Source organism: Pinus tabuliformis, chromosome Q, assembly GCF_031772625.1.
Source record: "Pinus tabuliformis cultivar Carrire ecotype Pingquan chromosome Q, CPIR1, whole genome shotgun sequence".
Classification (NCBI taxonomy): domain Eukaryota; kingdom Viridiplantae; phylum Streptophyta; class Pinopsida; order Pinales; family Pinaceae; genus Pinus; species Pinus tabuliformis.
This window is the reverse complement of record NC_142296.1, coordinates 1,237,649,311-1,237,671,364: the sequence shown is the minus strand read 5'-3', so window position 1 is coordinate 1,237,671,364 and position 22,054 is coordinate 1,237,649,311. Positions and strand designations below refer to the sequence as shown.

Below are 22,054 nucleotides of genomic sequence, written 5' to 3'. Positions count from 1 at the left end.
GAGGGATTTCTAAGTGTTTTCTCTTGAAACCTTTTTTGGGTTTTGGAGATCTCGTGTTCCTTAGCCTCTTTGACACCTTAGAGACTAGAACACCTGTCCGATGCTACCATATCCATAAAAAACTAACAGTTTGTGACTCAAGTAGTTGAAAAGTTTAAGAGTTGAGACTCAACCAACTGAGTTTGATCATGATGAGAAGTGATCATGTTGATCACTGATATGTAGACTTGTAGTAGGCATGTGGACCCATAGCTCACAACATTGTTTTTGGAATCTAGAGGCCATTTAGAGCCTCATTGATTATGTATTTTCGTAATATCTCCAATTTTGATTTTCTGCATTAGAGACAATTTGGAAAAAGGTATACATTTCTTGCATTGGGACTTAGGAGGAAAAAGGAAAATTACAACCTTAGTGGAGAGTGGGGTCAACAAGGAGAGAAAATCCACCCAAGAGGCAATTCACACTAGTGAGAAGGGAGAGACAAAGGAAGGGCTGCGAATTAGTGGAAGGTGGGGACCACCAAGAGAGAGAGAGCTAACAAATTATAAATAGAGCTTGGAGGCCTCCATTTGGTATCCTTTGATCATTTGACAATTCAACATTAGTTCTTTTGAGCTGCTTAGCCAAGGCAACCCGTGCTGTTCAGTGCAAGGAATTTCCGATTGGGAATTCCACCCTTATTTCCGACAACTTAAGAGTGTCTCCCTAGTGAGCCAATTTGGGGAGCTCAATTCAGAGTTTCCATTGGGCAAATTTGCAGGTTATTTCTGTTGGTGTGTGTTTCTTTTCGGGCACAAAAGTGGTTCGAATTGCTTGTGGGGAGATCACTTACGGAGGAGTAGAACACTAGAGGATTTGTAGGTGCTTTTCATCATGTTATCTGAAGATTTTGTGGTGACTAGTAGGGCTGAGTTTGAGAGAATTCTTGGGTCAGAAATTCTGGAAGTGCACAACTGTCTCCTAGTAGGCTTGTGTAGGGGCTGGAGGAATAGAGGTTGAGGAGAGATAAGGGCTGGAGATAAGAGGTATTTCTCAGTGGAGAATTTAAGCAGAGTTGGGAGAGATTTCCAGTGGTGGATTTGCCATATCAACACTGTGGAGTGTTTTCTGGCTAGATTGGGCAATTCACACTTGTTAGGGGTCACCAAGGGTTGGTGGATTCAATCCAAACCCTTTTTGGGTTTTTGTGGGTTTATTGGGAGGAGTCTCCAGCTAATTTTACAGATTTTTTCGCGCAATATTTGGGCCTGAACTCCACATTCTTATATCAGGGCGTACTGTTGGTTGGCTGAGAAATTTGCATCACTTGGTGGGCTCTGTTTTGGCTTGGAGTTGGACCAAACCCTTTTTGGGTATTTCTGGGGTTTTGGAGAGGAGTCTGTGGCTGCAATTTCAGGGTGATCTGGGCATTCTTCAAGGTAGAATCTTTTGTCCTATTCCCGCAGCAACCACAATAATTTTCTGGGTAGTGCGCAATACTAGTTTGGGCCAGTATTTCCTCTAGACCAGAGTTGTACTGCCTGGGGTTTGCATAGCTTGCATAGCAAACCCAGGTTCCTTTGTTCCTACTTGCTTATGCACTTTGATTTATCATTATTACTAAAATGGCTCAATTGTTTGGAGTATTTTCTCTGGCATTTTGATGGTTAAGTTTATCTTTTAGTTTGTGGTTGTTGTATTTGTTGCATGGTCCCTGTTAATTGCTGTCGGTTAGTTCGTGTTCTTGATTTTCACTGTTAATTCCTAGTTTGGAACATTACAATTTTGTTGTTGATATGTATTGCACTCAGTGCCTTTTTGATAATTTCACCTTTAGAGGGTATATAGGTGAGCAAACTTTGCATATTTTGTCTCTATTGGTTTGGAATCATGGTTTAAAATTTTTAAAATAGTTTTTTTTTTCATTACAAATTAATTATTTCATGTATTTTTTTTAAAGACTGATTCATTGAGATATGACCAGGCCTGGTTGGAAACCAGGTTTGATAGTTGGACCAGTCCGGTCACTGGTTTCAGTTTTGAATACTATGGTTGTAAATTACAGCTCTGAAGTACAAGGTGATGTAAAGGGTAATTTCCATCAAAACAGGTTTGGAAAAGTTGTAGGAAAAAGTGGATGGGAGGACCGGAAATTAATGGTTGATCCATTGGGAAAATTGAGTCATAACAAGGTTAGACTGGGAGGCTATTCTAAAGATCATAGAGAGGCACAATGTTTTAAAAGTACAATCCCAAAGTGTGCTTTTCCTTGCTGCCCTATATTGCAGAAATATATTCAGGGAAAGTATTGGAGTAGATACCATCCAATACTCAAGGAAGTTATGACTATCAAGAACAATGTCAAAGTATATTCATCCAAATCTGGAGAAAGAAATGCAAGCATGGGCACTTTCCAATGACAAACTAGATTGAAAATGGAAGGAGTATACCGGGTTCTTCCTCCTTGAGCATATGTATACGTGTTTCACCATGTATATTCATCCAAAGGTAGAGGAGGAAATGCAAGCATGGGCAATTTTCCAATGACAAACTAGATTGAAAATGGAAGGAGTATACTGGGTTCTTCCTCCTTGAGCATATGTATACGTGTTTCAACAAATAAAGGGACAGCAATAAAGATATACAAAATTCTCTTGCCCACGAGAGAGTTGCAGAACCTCTGAGCACATCCCAACAGATTGTCATTAACCCCTAAGGGAGAGGAGTCTCCCAAATCCAACTATGACAAAAGAAATGAGGGAGCTACTCATTAAATAGAGTCTCTAGCTCAACCTGTTACAATAAAAAAATTATACTTCCTGTATTCGAGAAGGTGTTAAAGTTGTGCTACTCCAATATTTACCTTAGGTACATGTCCATGTATGCAGTTTGAGGCATCATTGCTGGAATCTTTGTATTCAAGGAAATGGCTCAAAGAAGAGAGATATGATCCCAACCAATGATTCATTTATGCAAACAACTTTACACAATCTAGCTGTTTCTAGGATTCCAGATCGTATTGGATCAACAACTTCATAAAAAAGAAGGCTCTAAAAAACAAATTGGCTCACTTCATGTATGTGGATGGATTGATTTACTCGTGTAAAATAGGCCATTGGTTTGAGAAGGGGGTGGTCCCTTAGTTCAGCCATTCATCGAATACAAAATGACCCCCTCGTCATCACATGGGTCCCATCCATGTCTAGCGTGTTATCTTTTTTTCTTCTGAAATGAGGAAGTGACTCACTTCATATAGTTCGTAGTCTATGGTAGAGGGTGACAGCTTGGCAAATGACATATGTGAAGACAGCCCAATTCAAAAATCCATGTGGATGGATACCCTCTTCATACACCATTGGTTCATGCTTGATGTATGTCCTGGGTGTATACAATGGTTAAATCCAGCATGAGAAATCCCCACCCCACACAATAATATTATAATGTATCTTCAAATCGAGGGTTATGTTTGAAGGTTATGGTAGAGGGTGACAGCATGGCAAATGACATATGTGAAGACAGCCCAATTCAAAAATCCATGTGGATGGATACCCTCTTCATACACCATTGGTTCATGCTTGATGTATGTCCTGGGTGTATACAATGGTTAAATCCAGCATGAGAAATCCCCACCCCACACAATAATATTATAATGTATCTTCAAATCGAGGGTTATGTTTGAAAATGTTAATGGCTCCATGGGAAATTTGACGTATAATTTACGTACCCCCTTCATATACCTTCTTTGAAACGTTACAGAAAAGCCCCTTCATTTATTATTATAATACAAATTTTCATGAACATAATTTGCACATGGGAAAATAAAGTATTGTTTTTTAAAGTTTTGAGTATTTGTTGGTTCCCTGTGAATGTTTTAAGATAATGTATTTAAGCTCATCTATGTAGAAAATGCTATCAGAATTTACAGGCCTGTTTCTGTGCAAAGATTGTTGCTCTCTGCATGCACAATGCAATGAGGGCAATATTGCTTACTTTGATAGCATGTTAGGAATTGTAAAACATCCATAATTATATGGGTGAAACATACTAAACCCAATTCACTAATTGTTTCACGTTGTAATGAATGACTAGCATAAGAATTTTTGTGCACAATAAGTATCTCAGGATAATATCAATAGTGATATATTTGTTCAAGTGAGAGGTGTGGATGAAGCTTAGGCTTCTTCATAAAAAGGGATTAGGGTCAAATGTGATGTGGACCCTAACTCGAGGAGGGGTGTCACTAGGGGGCACCCACAATCACCAATGTGGTCCACCCCTAAGGGTGTAATAAACGGGTCGGTGGACCCACAGGTCAAGGTTAGCCAACACATCTGTAGCAGGGTGGTACCCCCCTCGTAGTAGCATTGTATCGGGAGGTTTCTCTCTCGATGTGGCATTCAATAAAAAATCCGCTTTGACATTCTGTTATTTTCCTGTGAATGTTTCATTGCATGTAACATTCTTTTTTTCTTCTTCGATATTTTCAATTTTAGTAGATACAGGAAAAGAAGATCTATTCCTAGGCCAAGCGAGTAAATTTAAATATCACCCTTGGTGCTTATGGTTTGAAAGAATAGAATTGCATCTTTAATACTTGCTATTTGCTAGAAAGATTGTGTATAAGGAATTCGGGTTATTGTACATGAAATTAGAAGTAAATTGGAGTGTAGTTCTTTTGAAGGTGATCTTGGAAGGGTTCCAAAAATAAACTTCCATTCTGTAAAACATAGGAGCTCATAATCAATTCATTAACAAGAAAATCGACATAGATAGGGATGTGAAGAGGAATCATATTAAACTACAGCAAAATTTAAAGGTTCAAAGGAATCTTGAGTGGAACACAGCTTGGCATTGGTTGAAATATTTACTCAACTACATTGTTAAAAAAAAGCCCCTTGGAATCTCTAGAGATGGTTGTCACTTTCTTTGTTTCTTTTATTTTCATACCATGGCTCATGAGGCCTCGCTCACAGACATTTATTTTATTGTTAACTATTTTTTATTTTACATGCTATAGACAGCAATGTTGCAAACATTGGCTGGTATCAGGATAAAATCAGTAAGTGTCTGGAAAACTAAAAAATCATAAAATCTCGAAAATATGTGTAAAAATCGGCAAACATCAGCAAAATTAAGATACCACCAAAATATTAGTAAGAATCAGCAAGAATTGGCTAAGCCAAAGAAATTGCATTTCTGCTATTTTTTCATGATAAGATTGGGATGTTTGCAACACCTGATAGACAGTGAGTCCTTAATATCAATGGTTTTTACAGTAAATTATTGTAGTGTGTGCACAGAAAGCTGGATGCAAGTATGTTTCATGCTTGTTGTGTGTCATGTTTCCTCTTTTATTAATCTCACATGTAAAAAAACAAGATATGCACAAAAGGGTTTTATGTGAGATGGATGCAATGTTAGGCCTTGAAAATTGGGTGAGTGTAAGCACTTTCAAAAATGTATTCGTTTAGTTTTTCATTAGTATTACACTGGAAATAACATTTTGTGTCAATTGGTTTGGACTAGGTTGGAGATGATTGCCGACAAGATGTACTTGCTCTCCAGGTGATTTCTTTATTGGGAGATATTTATGGAGCAGTTGGGCTGAATCTTTATTTGTTTCCTTATGGTGTCCTTCCAACTGGCTATGAGAGAGGCATAATTGAGGTATGGTTTCTCATCCTTTCCAAGATCAGTGTGCCTCAATATTATTATTATTATTATTTGGAAAGGCTGCATATAGAAACTTATGGCTGTCCTTTGGGAAGGCTACCTCGCCATCAGGGATGATTCTATGCCAGCGGGATCACCTATGATTTGCACTTGGCCTCATCTGCACCCACACTGGGCTTTGAACCTTGTTCCCTGCATCAATAGATGTTCAGTCGCTGGCTTCATCTGCACCCACAAAGGGGCTTTTGGACCAAAATTCTTGCATTAATACTAGTATTATCAGAATTGGTGGACTGAACTGTTTCACGTTTCACACTAAGGTGACCCCAAACTAGAATTGTAACATTTTTATTGGACTTCATATGAAAAAAATAGATTTTCAGATCCCATTCAAATTCAACAGACCTAACTCTTTAAAGGATTTCAGCATTTCAGGCCTGGCAATATTTGATTTTATCAAGTATGAGGGCATGCTCTTAGCATTTAATCAAGAGGACCAATGCCTCTTTTTACCCTGATGTTGCTGGCATTCACCATCAAACTCATCTGCCATGGGCCTTAGTAAAATTGTACCCTTCACTTGAGTCAAAACTACTGGTTAGGCATTGCTATGCTTTCTACCTCATTTTAATGCTTGGATTAGCCATTTTGATCAAAACTGGAGGGTGTTAACTTGGGAAGCAACATGGTGGATTGACTTGGATCCACAAGTGGCAGCAAGCACTAGGGTTGATGTCTCCGGAGGATTGGTCAGAGGAGTATGAGGATCCCAATATAGGCGATTATTTTGATGTATGCAGTTGTTGGTTATAGCATGATGTTGTTTGAAATATAGAGGCTATTTAGAGCCTTGATATTTATGTATTTTGTTTGTATTTATGTATCGCATTTGGTGCCTTGTTTGCTATATTCAATCTTACATGCTAAATACATGAAAAAATCTAGCATAACTGGTGTCTAATGGTTTGGATTTACATAGTTCTACATCGATGTATATTTTTTTGACTAAAATTTGCATATTTTATGTATATTTAGTAGATCAGTTCTTCAACTTGGTTTTTCAGCTGAGTTTCGTCTGGTCCCAGTTTGGTTCTTGGTCAGTTCTGGCTTTGACATATTGGTTAATGCAAGTCCAATTGCTGATGTGGGTTTTTGATCCTTGTCAATGCACACAGGTCTGGGATAAAATCCTCTAAACATTATTCCTACCTTTAATGGGTGGACCCTCCAGGTTGTAATACTGGCTACCAGATTCATTTTAAGAGTTAAAATTTGTGTTTTTTTTCTGTATAAGATTCAGAAATAAAATGTGCAAATCAAAATCCTAGCACTAGGAGCATATTAAGTGAAGTGGGTTTGAAATGAAATACTGAACCAACTGAAAGCATGAATAGTTAATAACATTGGACTAATTTGATAGTAAACACAATAAATATCCAAACTATGGTTTAACACAATCGAAATCTATCCTTGTTCAAATACCATGTCTGCAATAAATGCAAAAGATGAGAGCCAATGCTAAGAAATCATTCGAAGGCGCAATTCACATTAAATTAAGGATGCCATTCACAAAAAGGAGATAGATTTCATTCAGTAAACAAAAGCTTCAGATTTATTAATTAAATTACCAACAATGCCTCAATCTCAGCTACAAGGTAACTTAGCTTCCAAAATGAAAAAGCTTTCTTCTAGGTAATTACACCTTTTATACAATTGAGATTAGGAAGATGAAGTGATTCAACTTCCCTACTCTTCACCGTCCCTTGACTAGTCAACAAAATTTAATTGCTTGTATCCTCAAATCGCTCTATAGAGTACTTTGGTGGAAGTCCGTAAAGAGCAGGGAGCTTTAGACAAGGTGACAGTGGGCTATTGCTCCATTGTTGCCACTTGACCTAGTAGTTTCTCTGTAGGAACCCCTGCTAGTTTGACCAGTAACATTTTTGGCACTGTTGCCAGGGACACGAGACATGTGTCTTGTTACCCATACAACAATATTGACATATCATTCCTGGCGACTCCATTGGAAGAATGGAGCCCTAGTTCTTCATTAAGCTTTAAAGGTTAATGCTTGTAGGGCAAAGCAAACATATATCAAGGCGGCTCCATTTTGGTTTAATATGCAAAATCATGAAAAATGGCCGATTGTGAGAAAGAAAGTATCCATGACATTAGCCCCGAAGATGTCCAAAGCTTATGGGAAAGATTGGATTTGTGGGCTGAGCTTTGTGACCATTTGATAGAGCATGAGAACGAATATTTCATACTCAATTTCTATAACAAGCGCAGGTTAAACCTCCACAATATACAACAAGAGTATGAAGAAAGCCCTACAAAATATCTCTTCTTTGAGCTTGCCAGCTATACTGGTGCATTCAATTCGTTGTGTCACAAAATCAAAGAAAATATGGCTCATTACCCGATGGGGATTTGGATGACCAAGATGACCAGGAAAGTGAGGAAGATGTAGAGGAGTTGTCAAAAGCAAATTTGGAGACTAACAATGATAAACTTGAAGGCACCTCCTCTGAAAAGGAAGATGAGGACCTGGACCCTGAAAGCCTCCAAGTGTTGCAAGAAAGGATGGTGGAATATGGTGAGTCTTGTAGGTAGCTTATGGCAACATATAACACCAAGGAGATTTTCTCCCACTTATATGGGCAATCAGAGAGGCTCTATAATATGAAATGTGAATATAGCAAGAACCCTATTGATGCCCTTCTCCTGGAAGTATTCTATCCAACTCATGTAGTAGAGACCTTAGATAGTATTCTTCGAGAAAAGAGGAAAGAGGGAGAGTCCTCCACGCTTAACAAAGAAGAGGATAATTTGCAGCTTAGCCGACATAAAAAACATAGTGAAGAACTGGATGATTTTGAGGAAGATTGCAATCATCAAATGGATAAAGAATTAGTGAGTGATTTTTGGGCTGCTGATTGGGGAATTGGGTATGATTATAAAAATGAAGGCTCCATAGTATCTCAAATCCATAAAAATGAGCCCTTGAAAGAAGAAAATGCTCCACCCCTTCCGATAAACAATATTGGTCCTTGTGAAGCCCTTCCTAATCATTGGAAAGGTCTCTTCTTCATGTTCCAAGATGATGATGATTCGGTTAAAGAAGATCTTAACACCATTGAGGATAATTGCAATTGCCCTTTGGCGAAAGGGATTGAGGAAGATGCTTCCCGTAGCCATGCCATTGATAAAGGGATTTTCTTCATGTTTGAGCAGTCCTCCCCTTATTGTGTTCCTATCCCAGAAATAGATGTTTGTGATGAGGTTCATTCCCCTAGTTTTGATGAAGAGCTGGTTTCCCCTATGAAAAATGGAGAATCATGGTTTTTCCCTAGGTACAATGATGGTTCCACCTCTTGTTTTCCCAATAACCAAGATAATATCATCCTAAATGTGTCTGAGTCATTCACTCCTTCTTACCTTGAGGATGATAGGCTTGAGATAGTTCTTCATCAAAGGTTCATGTACTTGATCATTGACATTTCCATCTTCTGGTTAGAAGAACAAATTCAATCCTCTCAGTTGGTGTCTTTCCCTTCTTCCAAGGTTCCTTTCTATGACATATGGGTCTCTTATTTTCCCACATACTGCCCTCATAATCCCTCATATTATTCGTCCCATTTGTGTTTTTGGATAGGTAGCATGAATAATCATAGATGCATGTGTTCTCATACTATTCAATTAACATGTTGGTTGCATTGGACCTATGATTACACTTAGCACTTGCATAATATAATATGCATGTTAAAGTAGGATGCATTGCATGCTGATTTTCGCATTAGAACTAATGTCATATTCTTTTATCGTGATAGAGTAGTTGCATTTAGATTAAATTGCATTTAGAATAAAATTTTATTTCTTGTTGATTTTTATGGCCTAATATAAGCATGGGCGATCATAAGATGTCGTAAAAACATGCTACCCCGTGTGCTTGGTCTTTGATATGTGTAGGTAATAGGTCTGCGGTCTCAAGAGATTGATGGTGTTCTCATGACCTCCCCGTTCAAGTACGTCTGTGCACTCTTTTGAGAGATCATTTCCCAATTGGAGCTAGATGTTACCCAACACAAGTGGGCGATATACATAGGAGAAATTTTTTCTCATAGATGATCCTCAGCCGATAGCTAGCAACCCCTTTCAGCCACCAGATAGCTCGATATGCCACTATCACCATCACTTGAGCCAACCAAATGCTCCCCCGCCCATCTGTTATGATTGCATGTTTGAAGGTGGGCCTTCCAACCCCAAAGTTACGACTTTCCATTGTGTAATTGGGTATTTTTGTTTACTTATCATGGACACTTTTAGGCATGGATTAGTAGGCGGATTCAACGGAAATACTAGGCTTGTTTTGTACTCTTGTCTCCTCTGTCCAACTTGATGGTTAACCTCGTATCCTAGTCCTGTGGGAACTCATTTATTGGCTACTAGCTTTAGGGGTGGCACTAGATGGGAAACCCCAATTTTGGTTGCATGGTCCCACTTCCCGACACCACATATATCACCCCCTTCCACTCATTATCTTTAAAATCATATTTCATATCCGGGTCCACATTTTTCCATTGGGTCCATAAAGGGTTAGCCCCCCCTCCCCTTGTCCACACTTTGGGTCGGGCTTGGAATGATGCCCCATAGGTTGATGCAGCGAAAAACAAAGTTAAAAGCATAATTTGGCCATTCTCAACAGGAAATGTACCATAAAATGCAAAAAATGGTCAGGACCTACAAATTTAGCATGTGGGCAAAAGCCAAACATGAGCTCTACCTCTATCATCATGACCACCACCTTGGTGCCTAGGGCCCCTCATATTGGTCCCTTACATCATTAAGGAACCCATGATTTTCGCAACCCGTGGTGTGCAAGGAACTGCCCCACCTTGAGGGGGTACTCACTACTATATCTTACATATCATGCTCTCATCCCCTAGAGCCCCGAGTAGTTACAAAAGGAAATCTATAAAAGGAAAAAGGCATATGAAAAAAGGTGGAAAAAAAATGGCCGAAGTAACTCATGTACCACAATTGCTACCTCCTACATTCATACACCCAAGTGTGGGCTTCCCTTATTATAGCTACCCTTGTACTGTGGCATGTGGCTTGGAGCCTTTCCTTGATGCCCCACTCCATTCCATCATTAAATCATGCACCACCTGCCATTTGATGGATGTACCATGGACATGCCCCCCCCTTAGAGGCTGAAACCACTTAATAGGGTCCTTGGTTAATCTTCTTCTAGAACTTGGAGACACTTGTACGTTCTGAAGCCCATTATGGAAGGGCATGCCACTCTGAAGAGTCCACTTGGCTCCATGATTTGTAAACTCATTTACTCAATTGCACTAATGTTTGGTTACACTGGGAGGTGAGGGGACACATTGGATCTTATACAGGATTGCAAGTGAGTCTTCATCTGGGGTCTGGTCTCCCTATACGAGGTCCAAGCCCTCCAGATGATCATATTGACACTTGTAGGGTGAGCGTTGAGAGCCATAGGTTTCCACCATGTGAAAATTCCTACCCTCAAGGAACCCCTACTACAACAAAACTGAGTTTACTTCACCTACTTGATTTTAGAGTTACATTCATCAAGTTATTCTTCTGAATACTAAAGTGTGAAAATTCTATCACTGCAACAACTGATTTACTTTATGTTAAAATTGGCAACTAGGGCCAAACTCCATGTGGGTCATCTTATTAATAGCAGCCAATATTTTTCTTGGATCCCTCTCATCGAGAGGTGTAGGATTGATCTAAAGATCATTCGATTCCGATAAGTATTCATGTAGATATGAATTTATTTGTGTTATGGGACAATTCGTCAAGGTCGGCTAGCAACCAAATAAGCCCCACTTGTGCTCAACGTTTTAGTATAAATAGAGGTGCCTTGAAAGTCATTTGGACACACATCGTCTTGGTGATCTCTTCCTCTCCACTTGTCTTTGGGTTTTGGTGGGAGGAGAGATCTAAAAAGGATACGCTGCCCTAGAGGATGCCTTAGATCCTAACGCTATCGTGGAGGAGATTTTAATGCAATGAAGGAAGCCTACATAACGCAGCAAGGAGAGATCTAATTGCTGGTCTAAAAGAGAAGCCCTACATTGCCCTATACACAACTCTATTGGATAGCCCTATGCTTCCTTATATATAGCTCTATTGGAGAGCCCTACGTTGCCCTATACACAACTCTATGGAGAGCCCTATGCTGCCCTATACACAACTCTATTGGAGAGCCCTACGCTGCCCTATACACAACTCTATGGAGAGTCCTACGCTGCCCTATACACAACCCTATGGGAGAGCCCTACGCTGCCCTATATGCAGTTCTATGGACAGCCCTACGCTGCCCTATACGCAGCCCTATGGAGAAACTCTATGCTTCCCTAACTGCAGTCCTCCAAGTCATAAAAAGGAAAACTATTCAAGCATGCCCCAGTCACAACCATGGAGGAAGGAAGCTCTGAAAGCGGCTTGTATGACATGGAGAAGAGTGCCGAAGGGTATACGTTGATGTCTATCCTGCAAGGCAACATATGTTAGGACTGTGTTGATCATAGTACAGTCACTTGGATGGGGAAAACAATGATGATACATTGAAGTAGCATGATGTTGCAAGCAGCAGATATATTGCAACAACATGTTGATGAATGCTGCAACATGATGGGTACAATGATGAAGTGTATCATAACATAATGAGGGGCAGCACAATGGTGAGGTACAGCAGTATGATATAGCAAGTTCATAGTGCCGCTAGTATAACACATTGGGACAACAACATGATACTTAGTGCAACAAGTTCAACTAGCATGCCAGGGACAACAAGCATGCTAGGGACAACAAGCAAGCAAGGGACAACAAGCTAGCTAGGTGCAACAAACACATAGGTCGGTATGGCAACATGGTGCAACAAGGCACATGATGCAGTACAGTGATGGGTACCGACATGATTGATGAAGCATGATGAGATGCAACATTATGATGATGGGTGCATCATGGTGCAACACGGTGAGGCGCAGCATGATTGATGAGATGGGACACGATGATAGGTGAAGGAGTCACCTTGGAGAATCAGTTGAAGCAGCATGTCTTTAACTGATCTCATGTATCATCTTCTTAGAGAAGATCTATGCTCTCATTTAGATAAGTCAAAATGTTGACTTTAGTTGTAAATGTACTATCTCTCTCTCTCTCTTTGTGCTGAACTATTGAAGAACATATAAGAGGAATTGATCAAAGGTTTCCCCACATTGGGGTTTGTCCCTGGTTAGCGCCACATCTTGTGTCCTCTTGTTTTGGCTTGTCTTCTGCGATTTATATTTATGTTCTACCTGCAGTTTACTTTAATGTTAATGTGATTACTAATTTGGAAAAGATATTGAGCTAACTGTGAAAATTGAAATAAATTGCTCTAGCGTAGAACATACCTAAACTTAACACTTTACCTACTTATTTTCCAATAAGTTATTTATGAAATGCCTTCAATAAACATTAAAATAAATTTTGTTGCAGATATTGCACCATAATATAGAAACAAACACATGCACAAGAATGCTCATCTGGCAATCCTTTACAGAGAAAATACTGGCAAAAAATCCGAGTGAGTTTTACCTCACTTCACCTCGGCAAAATTTCGGCTAATTCGACACAAGAATGGCTAACCCCGACTATTTCTATGTTGGCTCTGCGTCAACCCTGCGTCACCTTCTCTGCCCTCTGCGTCAACTCTACCGGCAGTTCCCGGCAGTTCCGATAGTGCCTGGTAGTTAGGGCAATTCCCGGTAGTTTCGACAGTTCCGACAGTTTTGGATCCTGCGTGACAGGAAACTTTTCTGCTCTGCGCTGGTCCTTTTGGCTTTGCGTCAGGATTGCGTGGGCCTAGACTGGCCCAGCGTCAACTCTCCTGGCTACTGCGTTACTTCTCTGCAAGCTCTGTCCGCCTCTCTGTTCTGTATTTTTCGGAAAGTGCTTGTCACAGATTTTCTCTGCCTCTTAGCTACAAGATCTCCCCAATTTCTTTTCCTCCTGAGAACTTCTCACCTCAGAAAATCGATTTCCTCAATCTCTCTGTGTGTGTTTCCAAATGAACCCCAAGCCTAAGTCTTCAACGATCGAGATTAAGTCTCTAATCAACGGCTAAGATTAAAACACGACTTGATCCGCCTTCTAGATCATTCTCACCCATATTTTGATTAATACCGATTAATATTTTAATTTCCCTAAGTTTAGACTTAGAAACTCCATTAAAAATAGTAATTATTTTAATAAAATACAATTTGGGTGGAATTTCACAAAACGGTTTTTGGGTTCTTTAGAACTCATGTGCCTTAGCCTCTCCACCAATTTTCAAGGCTAGAGCACTTCCGATGCTACCAAAAGCTAACACTCCCTCTTAGCAAGAAAAGTGTTCTAGCAACAATATCCACCTGCATGCTGCTCTGTTTTTGAAGCACCTCCTTTCTGCATTGTTGCTACCACCAACACTGTGCTGCTGCTGCTACTGTATTGTTGCCCATGACACTGCCACTGCCACTGCTGCATCTGTACTACAACTCCCTCTCAAATGTTGCATCTGCTATGCTGCTAGCACTGCCACTGCTAACTGTGCATCCTTATTGCAACTCAGTTGCTGAGAGAAGCAATTGAAAAACATCCAAAATTAGCTGAACTTAATTGTGTTCAGCATAATACAATGAATGTTGGAATCTGACTGCTGCTGATTTCGACCCTCTGAATCTTTTGCGCTGCTTCTGAATTCCTGCATTGTGCCAACTGCACTGTTGCCAACCTTGCTCTGTGCTAATTAGTTTCTAGTCCCCAACTACTGCATTTGTCCTCCAAAGACTCCACTGCATCATCTGACACTAAGTCCATCTCGCTACTATTGAATCTTGAGCTCCTGTAGCAAGGAATTGATCCAAGAGGTGGACTCCTCAAGGATCTTGCCCACATGTAGTCCTCTTGATTACAGTGCAATATCGCCCCATCTTTTGCTTGGAGATGCGTGGGCACTCATGGCAAACTCATCCTCGTTAATCTTTGTTGAAGCAGCCTTAAGATCATGTTTCTCATCCTTGTCCTTTTCCTTCAAAGGACATTGGGATGCATAGTGGCCCAACTCGCCACAACTGACATATTTCACCTTCGAAATGTCCTTCTTTCGCTTCGGCTTCTGTTGTCCCTTCGATGCCAGAGCTGTGTTCTCCTCCTCTTCCTTCGTCTTTGTGCCACTCCCACTGCTGCCGTTGAGGTTGACCTTTACTAGGTCCCTCCTTAACTCCTCTTGTTGAAGAGCCGCTCGCATCTCCACCCATGAAGGTAGTTTTTCTCTGCCAAAAATGCTTTGGACAAAAACTTGCCATTCATCTGAGACTCCATTCAGGGCTATCCTCACCATCGCAATTCGTTGAGGAGTGGACCCCACTATAGCAAGCTAGTCTCTAGTGTCTTGAAGATGTTGAAGATAGAGGTTCACTCGTTCTCCTTTCTGCATCAAAGTCCACTGCAACTTCTCCAAATACATCTTTCGATGTTCGGAAGAGCCTTCATATAGTGACGACAAGGCTTCCCACATCTCTCGCGTTATATCCTTGCCCTGCAAGTGTGAGACCACATGATCTCGAACTCCATCGAAAATGAGCCTCTTTGCCTTCCCCTGCTCGTCTTTCTACTTGTTCTTTTGATCGTTATTAGCATGAACAACTACAACACTATTGACGTAGGTCTCGAGATCATATTCCTCCAGCACAACTAAGATTCTAGTCTTCCATATGACATAGTTGGAGGCGCCGTCCAACCTGTCTTGATCTCTGAGCCCATGAGATGCGATCTCACTGAACTGTCGAACTGACTCCTCTTGTCACTGCTTAGCACTGTTCAGCTGCGCAGCAAGTGAGAAATTTGACCTTTCAGGTGGAAAGGTCTCTGAGGAGAAAATTCCCCTTCTACGTGTCTTCATTCTTTTCTAGCGGATTTTTGCCCCGACAGAAACTGCGCCCTTCAAGCACTGTGCTGAGGATTTGCGTCACTTGCTCTGCCTCTGCAAACTCACGAATTGGAAATTGTACCTCTCTGTTGTCTCACTCAAAAAGAGATTTCCTCGGATTTGCTTCCCATCAAGGATTGTGCAATCCCTTCAAGGGGATTCGAATTGCTGCCAAGTGCAACTTTTGGCCTCACTGCTCAGCACTGGATCTGCTCTTCCTGTTTCAACATCAATGCTCTGATGCCATGTGAAAATTACTACCCTCAAGGAACCCCTACTGTAGCGAAACTAAATTTACTTCACCTACTTGATTTTAGAATTACATTCATGAAGCTATTCTTTTGAATATTGAAGCAAATTACTTTTGCAGCCTACAATAATTAAATATTTGATCTCATGAAACAGAAAACAGAGCAAAGAACAAAATACATAGGACACACTTATTTTTCGACATAATAGTCCTTGGAAAAACCTAATGCGGGAAAGCCGGTGCAACAGTTCTGAGGGTTTATTATTATGCATGAGAAATATTTGAATACAAATCTGGGATGCTCATCTAGCAATCCTTTACAGAGAAAATACTAGATGAAAATCTGAGTGAGTTTTACCTCACTTCACCCGGCAAAATTCTGGTTGATCTGTTGGTTGATCTAGCACAAGACAGGCTAACCCTGGCTATTTCTGCGCTTGCTCTACGTCAGCCCTGCGTCACCTTCTCTGCCCTCTGCGTCAACTCTCCTGGCAGTTCTAATAGTTCCCAGCGGTTTCGACAGCTCCCGACAGTTCTGGCTGTTCCGACAGTTCTGGATTCTGCACGACAAGCAACTTTTTTGCTCTGTGCTGGCCCTTCTGGCTATGCGTCAGGACTGCGTGGGCCCAGACTGGCCCAACATCAGCTCTCTCGGCTACTGTGTTGCTTTTTTGCAAGCTCTCTCTTCCTCTCTGTTTTATATTTTACGGAAAGTCCTTCTCTCGGATTTTGTTTGCCCCCTCAGCTGCAAGATCTCCCCAATCGATTTTCCTCCTGCGAACTTCTCACCTCAGAAAATCGATTTCCTCAATCTCTGTGTGTGTTTCCAAATGAACCCCAAGCCTCCATTTTATACTTTTCTTGTTGAGTCTTCAATGACCGAGATTAAGTCTCTAATCAACGGCTAAGATTAAAACATGACTTAATCCGCCTTCTAGATCATTCTCACATATATTTTGATTAATACCCATTAATATTTTAATTTCGCTAAGTTTAGACTTAGGAACTCCATTAAAAATATTAATTATTTTAATAAAATACAATCTAGGTGGAATTTCACGAAACGGTTTTTGGTTTCTTTAGAACTCATGTGCCTTAGCCTCTCCCCCAATTTTCAAAGCTACAGCACTTCCGATGCTACCAAAACTAACACACCATAACAGAAAGCAGATTGCCACTTTCCTAATTCAGATCCTTTCCTTGTAAGGTTAGATAATCTGTAAACGAAACATCAAGAAACTACATCTCATAGAAGGCTTTTCAATGATATTTACAGGGTTTGTAACTAACACATTAGTATATTGGTAGAACTTGTAATCTGGAAAAATGGCAGGTTTTGAGAATTGTGGGTATTGAAGCATCTAGGGCTTGTAAACCTTAGGAAAAGTTTTAACTAAGAAAACCCAATGGGAAAAACCCTAGGATTGATCATTTACATTGAAAAAGGGAGCTCTAGTTATTGGCAATGACAAGAATGACATCATGTTGATGTCAGGAAAAGGATAAAATTATAAGTAGTATAAAATTAAGAGGGAGCCGATTCTCTTCTAAAAAAGATAAGTACTCTATATCTCCTCTGTTTGATTACTATTGTTGTTGTTGTCTTTATCTTTGGATACTCTCTTATACTTTGCTTAATTGTATTTGTTCTTCCATGGCCTTGTAGTGAGGATTGCAAGTTGTTGACAAAAGGCTGCTTAGGTCTTGGCAACAGATGAAGGAAATAGAAGAACATAGCAAAGCAAGAGGACTCTCGAAAATTATAGATGACTAAAATGCAGAGCAACAGGTAGTCTGAAGTATCCCTTGATTATATCTGAGAAGAGTCAAGATCTAGTGTGCACTAGATGATGACATGGAAGAAAAATTTAAGAAGGTTCTCCCAATAAAAGGAAGAAGTTCATAATAAGTCACTTGCCTCAGTTGGAAAGGTTACTCCCGATTCTTGAAAGACATAAAAAAGGAGTCTCATGATCAAAGAAAACCTCATATTTTGGAATAAAATTGAATGATTCAAGAACTCATGAGTTAGAGATATTATCTTCAGAGGGAGCTAAAAGCAGAATCTGACATATCTTGAATGGATAGACTACTACTTGAGGTCTAGCAAAGAACTAAGAGAATCTTGTGACCAAGATCCTCTAGAAAGTAGGATGACAAATTATAGACCTATAACAACGCCATTTAGCAGAAGTTGGAAAGCTTTGATCCATCATTGTACCAGTTGCTGGTTGGTTCCTTGACACATTTGATTCAAGGACACGCCGATTGGGTTGGCAATGCTGATGATGGATAAAAATACTACTAATGGTTGATTCTGCTTGGGATTTGGTGTGATTTCTTGATAAAGTATGAAGCAAGATTATGTTGCACTAAAAATGAAGAAGATATGGAAGTTTGTACAATTAGCTATGAAGTAGTTTGGCTCCATAAAATGTTTCATGGACTGTTTGATGACATGTTGGATTCGACCATGATACTTTGTACTGATCAAAATTGTATGAGGATTGGCAGAGAACCCGGAAGGCCAAAACACATTATGATTCGTGACATGATGCAGGATGGAGCCGTGAAGCTACAATATATTTCCACTGACGAATAGCTAGCTGATGAATTGACAAAGTCTCTTCCTAAGGGAAAGCATGAGAATTTTCAAGGTAAGCTTGGGCTTGTGGATATCTCCTCCCAGGTTGAGAGGGAGTGAGGATGGACACGTAGTTCTCCATGTGTCATGTAGTATGACTAGGGCTAACAACCATAAGTCAAGTACATGAACACATATAGGGAGAATGACAGATTGGATAATCATCATGGACCAACATTCTTGAGTCGTAAACTGTGGCTAGAACTAACATTCACAAGTCAAGTACATTGACCCAGTATAAGAATGGTCCGGGGGACCTACATTTCCTTGTGTCAAGTATTGTGACAATGAATTAGGAAATGGTCTTGTGGAGGACACACTTTGGTGAACCTAGGTGGAGTATGTGCCTCAAAGAGGTGGTTGTGTGGTGTCCTATTGAATTCCTCCCAGCATTGTGCTCTGATCTAGTGGAGAGATAGAACTTACTTGTCAAGGCCTTGGTAATTTGACAATGCTGGTCATGATGATGTTTATAAAGATGCTTATCAATTTGGATCCTTTCTTATATGAATATTTCAACTTGAGATTATTCAGTTGAGTAATTATGAATACCTCCCTAGTTAAGAGGGAGTGTTGAAGTTATAACTAGGTTTGGTCTTCATAATGTAAATTTATCGTTCATATTATTTTTGTCAAAGCATGTTCTTCATGCGTAGAGTAAAAAAAGTAAAAAAGAGTCAAAAATAATTTATTACGAGCAGTGTTGCGGGGGAGCGCCCCCCCCCCCCCCCCCCCCCCCCTTCGAACCCGCTCCCGAAGTGCGCTCCGGGCGGTAGCGGGTCGGGAGCACGCTCCCAAAATCGCTCCCGGACGAGAGCGATTTTCGGGAGCGCGCTCCCTTAAAAAATTTACACTCCCTGCTCTGATAGGGAGCGTTTCAGTGAGCAATCGCTCCCGAGCTCCCGGAGCGTTTTTTAATGCCCGGGAGCGATCGGGGAGCGATCGCTCCCTGATCGCTCCCGGGCATTAAAAAACGCTCCGGGAGCGGTTCGGCGGAAAAAAATTCCGCCGGACCCGAAAAATTAAAAAAATTTAGCTAATTTTTTTTGTTTTATAAGCCCAATGGGCCAAAAACTTGTCATTACAACTTTGTTGAGCAAGTGATTGAGAGCTTGAGCAAGAGATTGAGAGCTGGAGCAAGAGCTGAGGAGCAAGGAGCCAGAGCTGAGGAGCGAGGAGCAAGTGCCAAGGAGCGAGGAGCAAGCTTGCAGAGGTAAGTAACTTAATCATTTAGTTAGTTTAGCTGGTTAGGTAGTTAATTTGGTTAGTTTAATTTACCTGTTTGAGTTTAAAGATCATTAATTTAAATTAAATTAATAAATTAAATGAATTAATCCCAATAAACTAAATTAATTTGCAGATTCAAGACTCAAACCCTACAAACATCAAACACGATGGACCTGGGGATATTTATTGGCATTTTCCTCTTCCTGGTCCCTTTTCTGGTTATTATGGTGGTGGAGAGTAGGAAACGAAGGGGGCCTGAAACTGAAGAGGTGGATGAAGAAGCCGGAGGAAGTCAAATGGGTGAAAACCCCAGTGAGGAGGATGTGGAGGAGGGTGAACATGAGGGTCAAAAAACTAAACAAGACCAAAGTCCATTGTGGAAATATGTTCACAGGGCTGAAACAGGGAGAGGGGGTGGAACCACTAAATTTCATTGCCCCCATTGCAACACTGATTACACAGGCTCATACACCCGTGCTAGAAGACACCTCTGCGGGAAAAGGCCATGGGATGGAGAGAAACAAATAGGAATCAAAACTTGTGCAGCGGTGTCAACAACAGATAGAGCCAAATACATAAAGGAAGAGGAGGACGCCCAATACAGAGCAAAAAGATCAAGGGGTTTCTTTGAACCAAGCTCACAAAGAACTCCTTCAGCATCCTCCCAAGGCAGTGGATATGGACATGGAGGCACAGGGTCATCATCTTTACGCCGTAGAACCATATCAGATTTCCTTGATGAGGGGTGTAGGAATGATGTGGATCCAAAAGTTTACAGGTTCCTCTATGCATGTGGGATACCATTCAATGTTCTACGCTCACCTTATTGGCACGAAATGGTTTCTGCCATAAATGATGCCCCTAAAGGATACAAGAGCCCTGGGTATGACAAGGCAAGAACTGTTGGCCTTGATCATGAAAAAGCAAAAATATCACATTCTTTGAATAAAATGACAAGTTCTTGGACTGACAATGGGGTGTCCATTGTATCTGATGGATGGACAAATGTAAAAGGCAAGCCATTGATAAGTGTTCTTGCTGTGTCCCAAAGTGGTCCCATCTTTCTAGCTGCACATGATTACTCAGACAAGTTCAAGACCGCTATCAACATTGCAGAAGCATTGCTTGAAACAATTGAGCGTATTGGCCCATACAATGTCATCCAAGTCATCACTGATAATGCTCCTAATTGTAAGGCAACGGGAGCAATTATTGAGGATAAATACCCGAACATATTTTGGTCTGGATCAATGTTACTTGGGAGCGGGAGCGGAAGCGGGAGCGGGAGCGACCATTTTCAGAAGCTCCCGGTTTGGGAGCGAATCCCGGAGCGATTTTTTAAAAATATATATATTTTTTATATTTTTTAATTTTTGATATATATATGTCAACAAAAACATGTAGAATGATGAATTAGATATAAAAAAACATAAAAAAGCATAGATTGAACCATATAACAACAATCATCTAGAAGTTATAATCTTCATCAACCACGTCCGCAAGTTAGTAACATAGTAACATACAACATATTGAGTCTCATGATTCATCAATCTTAAAGTTTCAAGCTTTCAAAATTCAATATATAACATTTATCATCATTGATCACCAAAGTTGTACTTGTAAGCTAAGTGTAACCATTACAACAAATAATATCTAACATGAAATGAAATGTTATAAAATGAAACGAAATGAAACAACTTTCAACTTTCATGAAGCATCATATTCATAATTCATTACTAATGAGTTATAATTGCCAACTTCAAACTTAAATTGTCATATATTGTTTAAAAAAATATCATAATAAATATGAAAGAGTCAATAGTTATAAAAGCTACTAGAAACTAGAGAAGAGAAGTAAATCTATTATCTATTTCTTATGCTTGGGCCTCTTGCCACCACGAGAAATGTCTAATTTTTTAGTCTTGTTGCAAAATCAGGATCTTTGTCATTAATATCACCCTCCAAGCATTAATATCCAGAGGTATCTTTGTCATTACCTTTGTATCTGTATAGGGATCTTTGTCATTAATATCACCCTCTAAGCATTAACATAAGATAGAAAAAGCATAGTATGTCAAGTCAAGATTTTGTTTGAGTGATGCGTACATTTTTAGAAGGGTCATGATAGAGGAGTTCGACAACCAATGTCACTAACATCAAGGTACATAGAGGGATTGGTACTCTTGATTAAATATGAGTTCCATACCCTAATACATGACAAAATTCAATGGAAACATTGCAATCCCCCAATCCTGAAATCCTGAAAAATTGATAAGTCTGC

General features: G+C 40.1%; 1 protein-coding gene across 2 annotated transcripts in view; it reads left to right on the top strand.

The window, feature by feature from the left end:
- The window catches only part of LOC149224286 (Phosphatidylinositol 3- and 4-kinase family protein), a 328,841-nt gene that overhangs the window by 272,019 nt on the left and 34,768 nt on the right, over positions 1-22,054 (top strand). For both annotated transcript variants that reach the window (XM_089386063.1, XM_089386064.1), the window contains exon 23: positions 5,509-5,649. In XM_089386063.1, the coding sequence (XP_089242189.1) occupies positions 5,509-5,649 (141 nt within the window). The remainder of the gene's footprint in view (positions 1-5,508; positions 5,650-22,054) is intronic.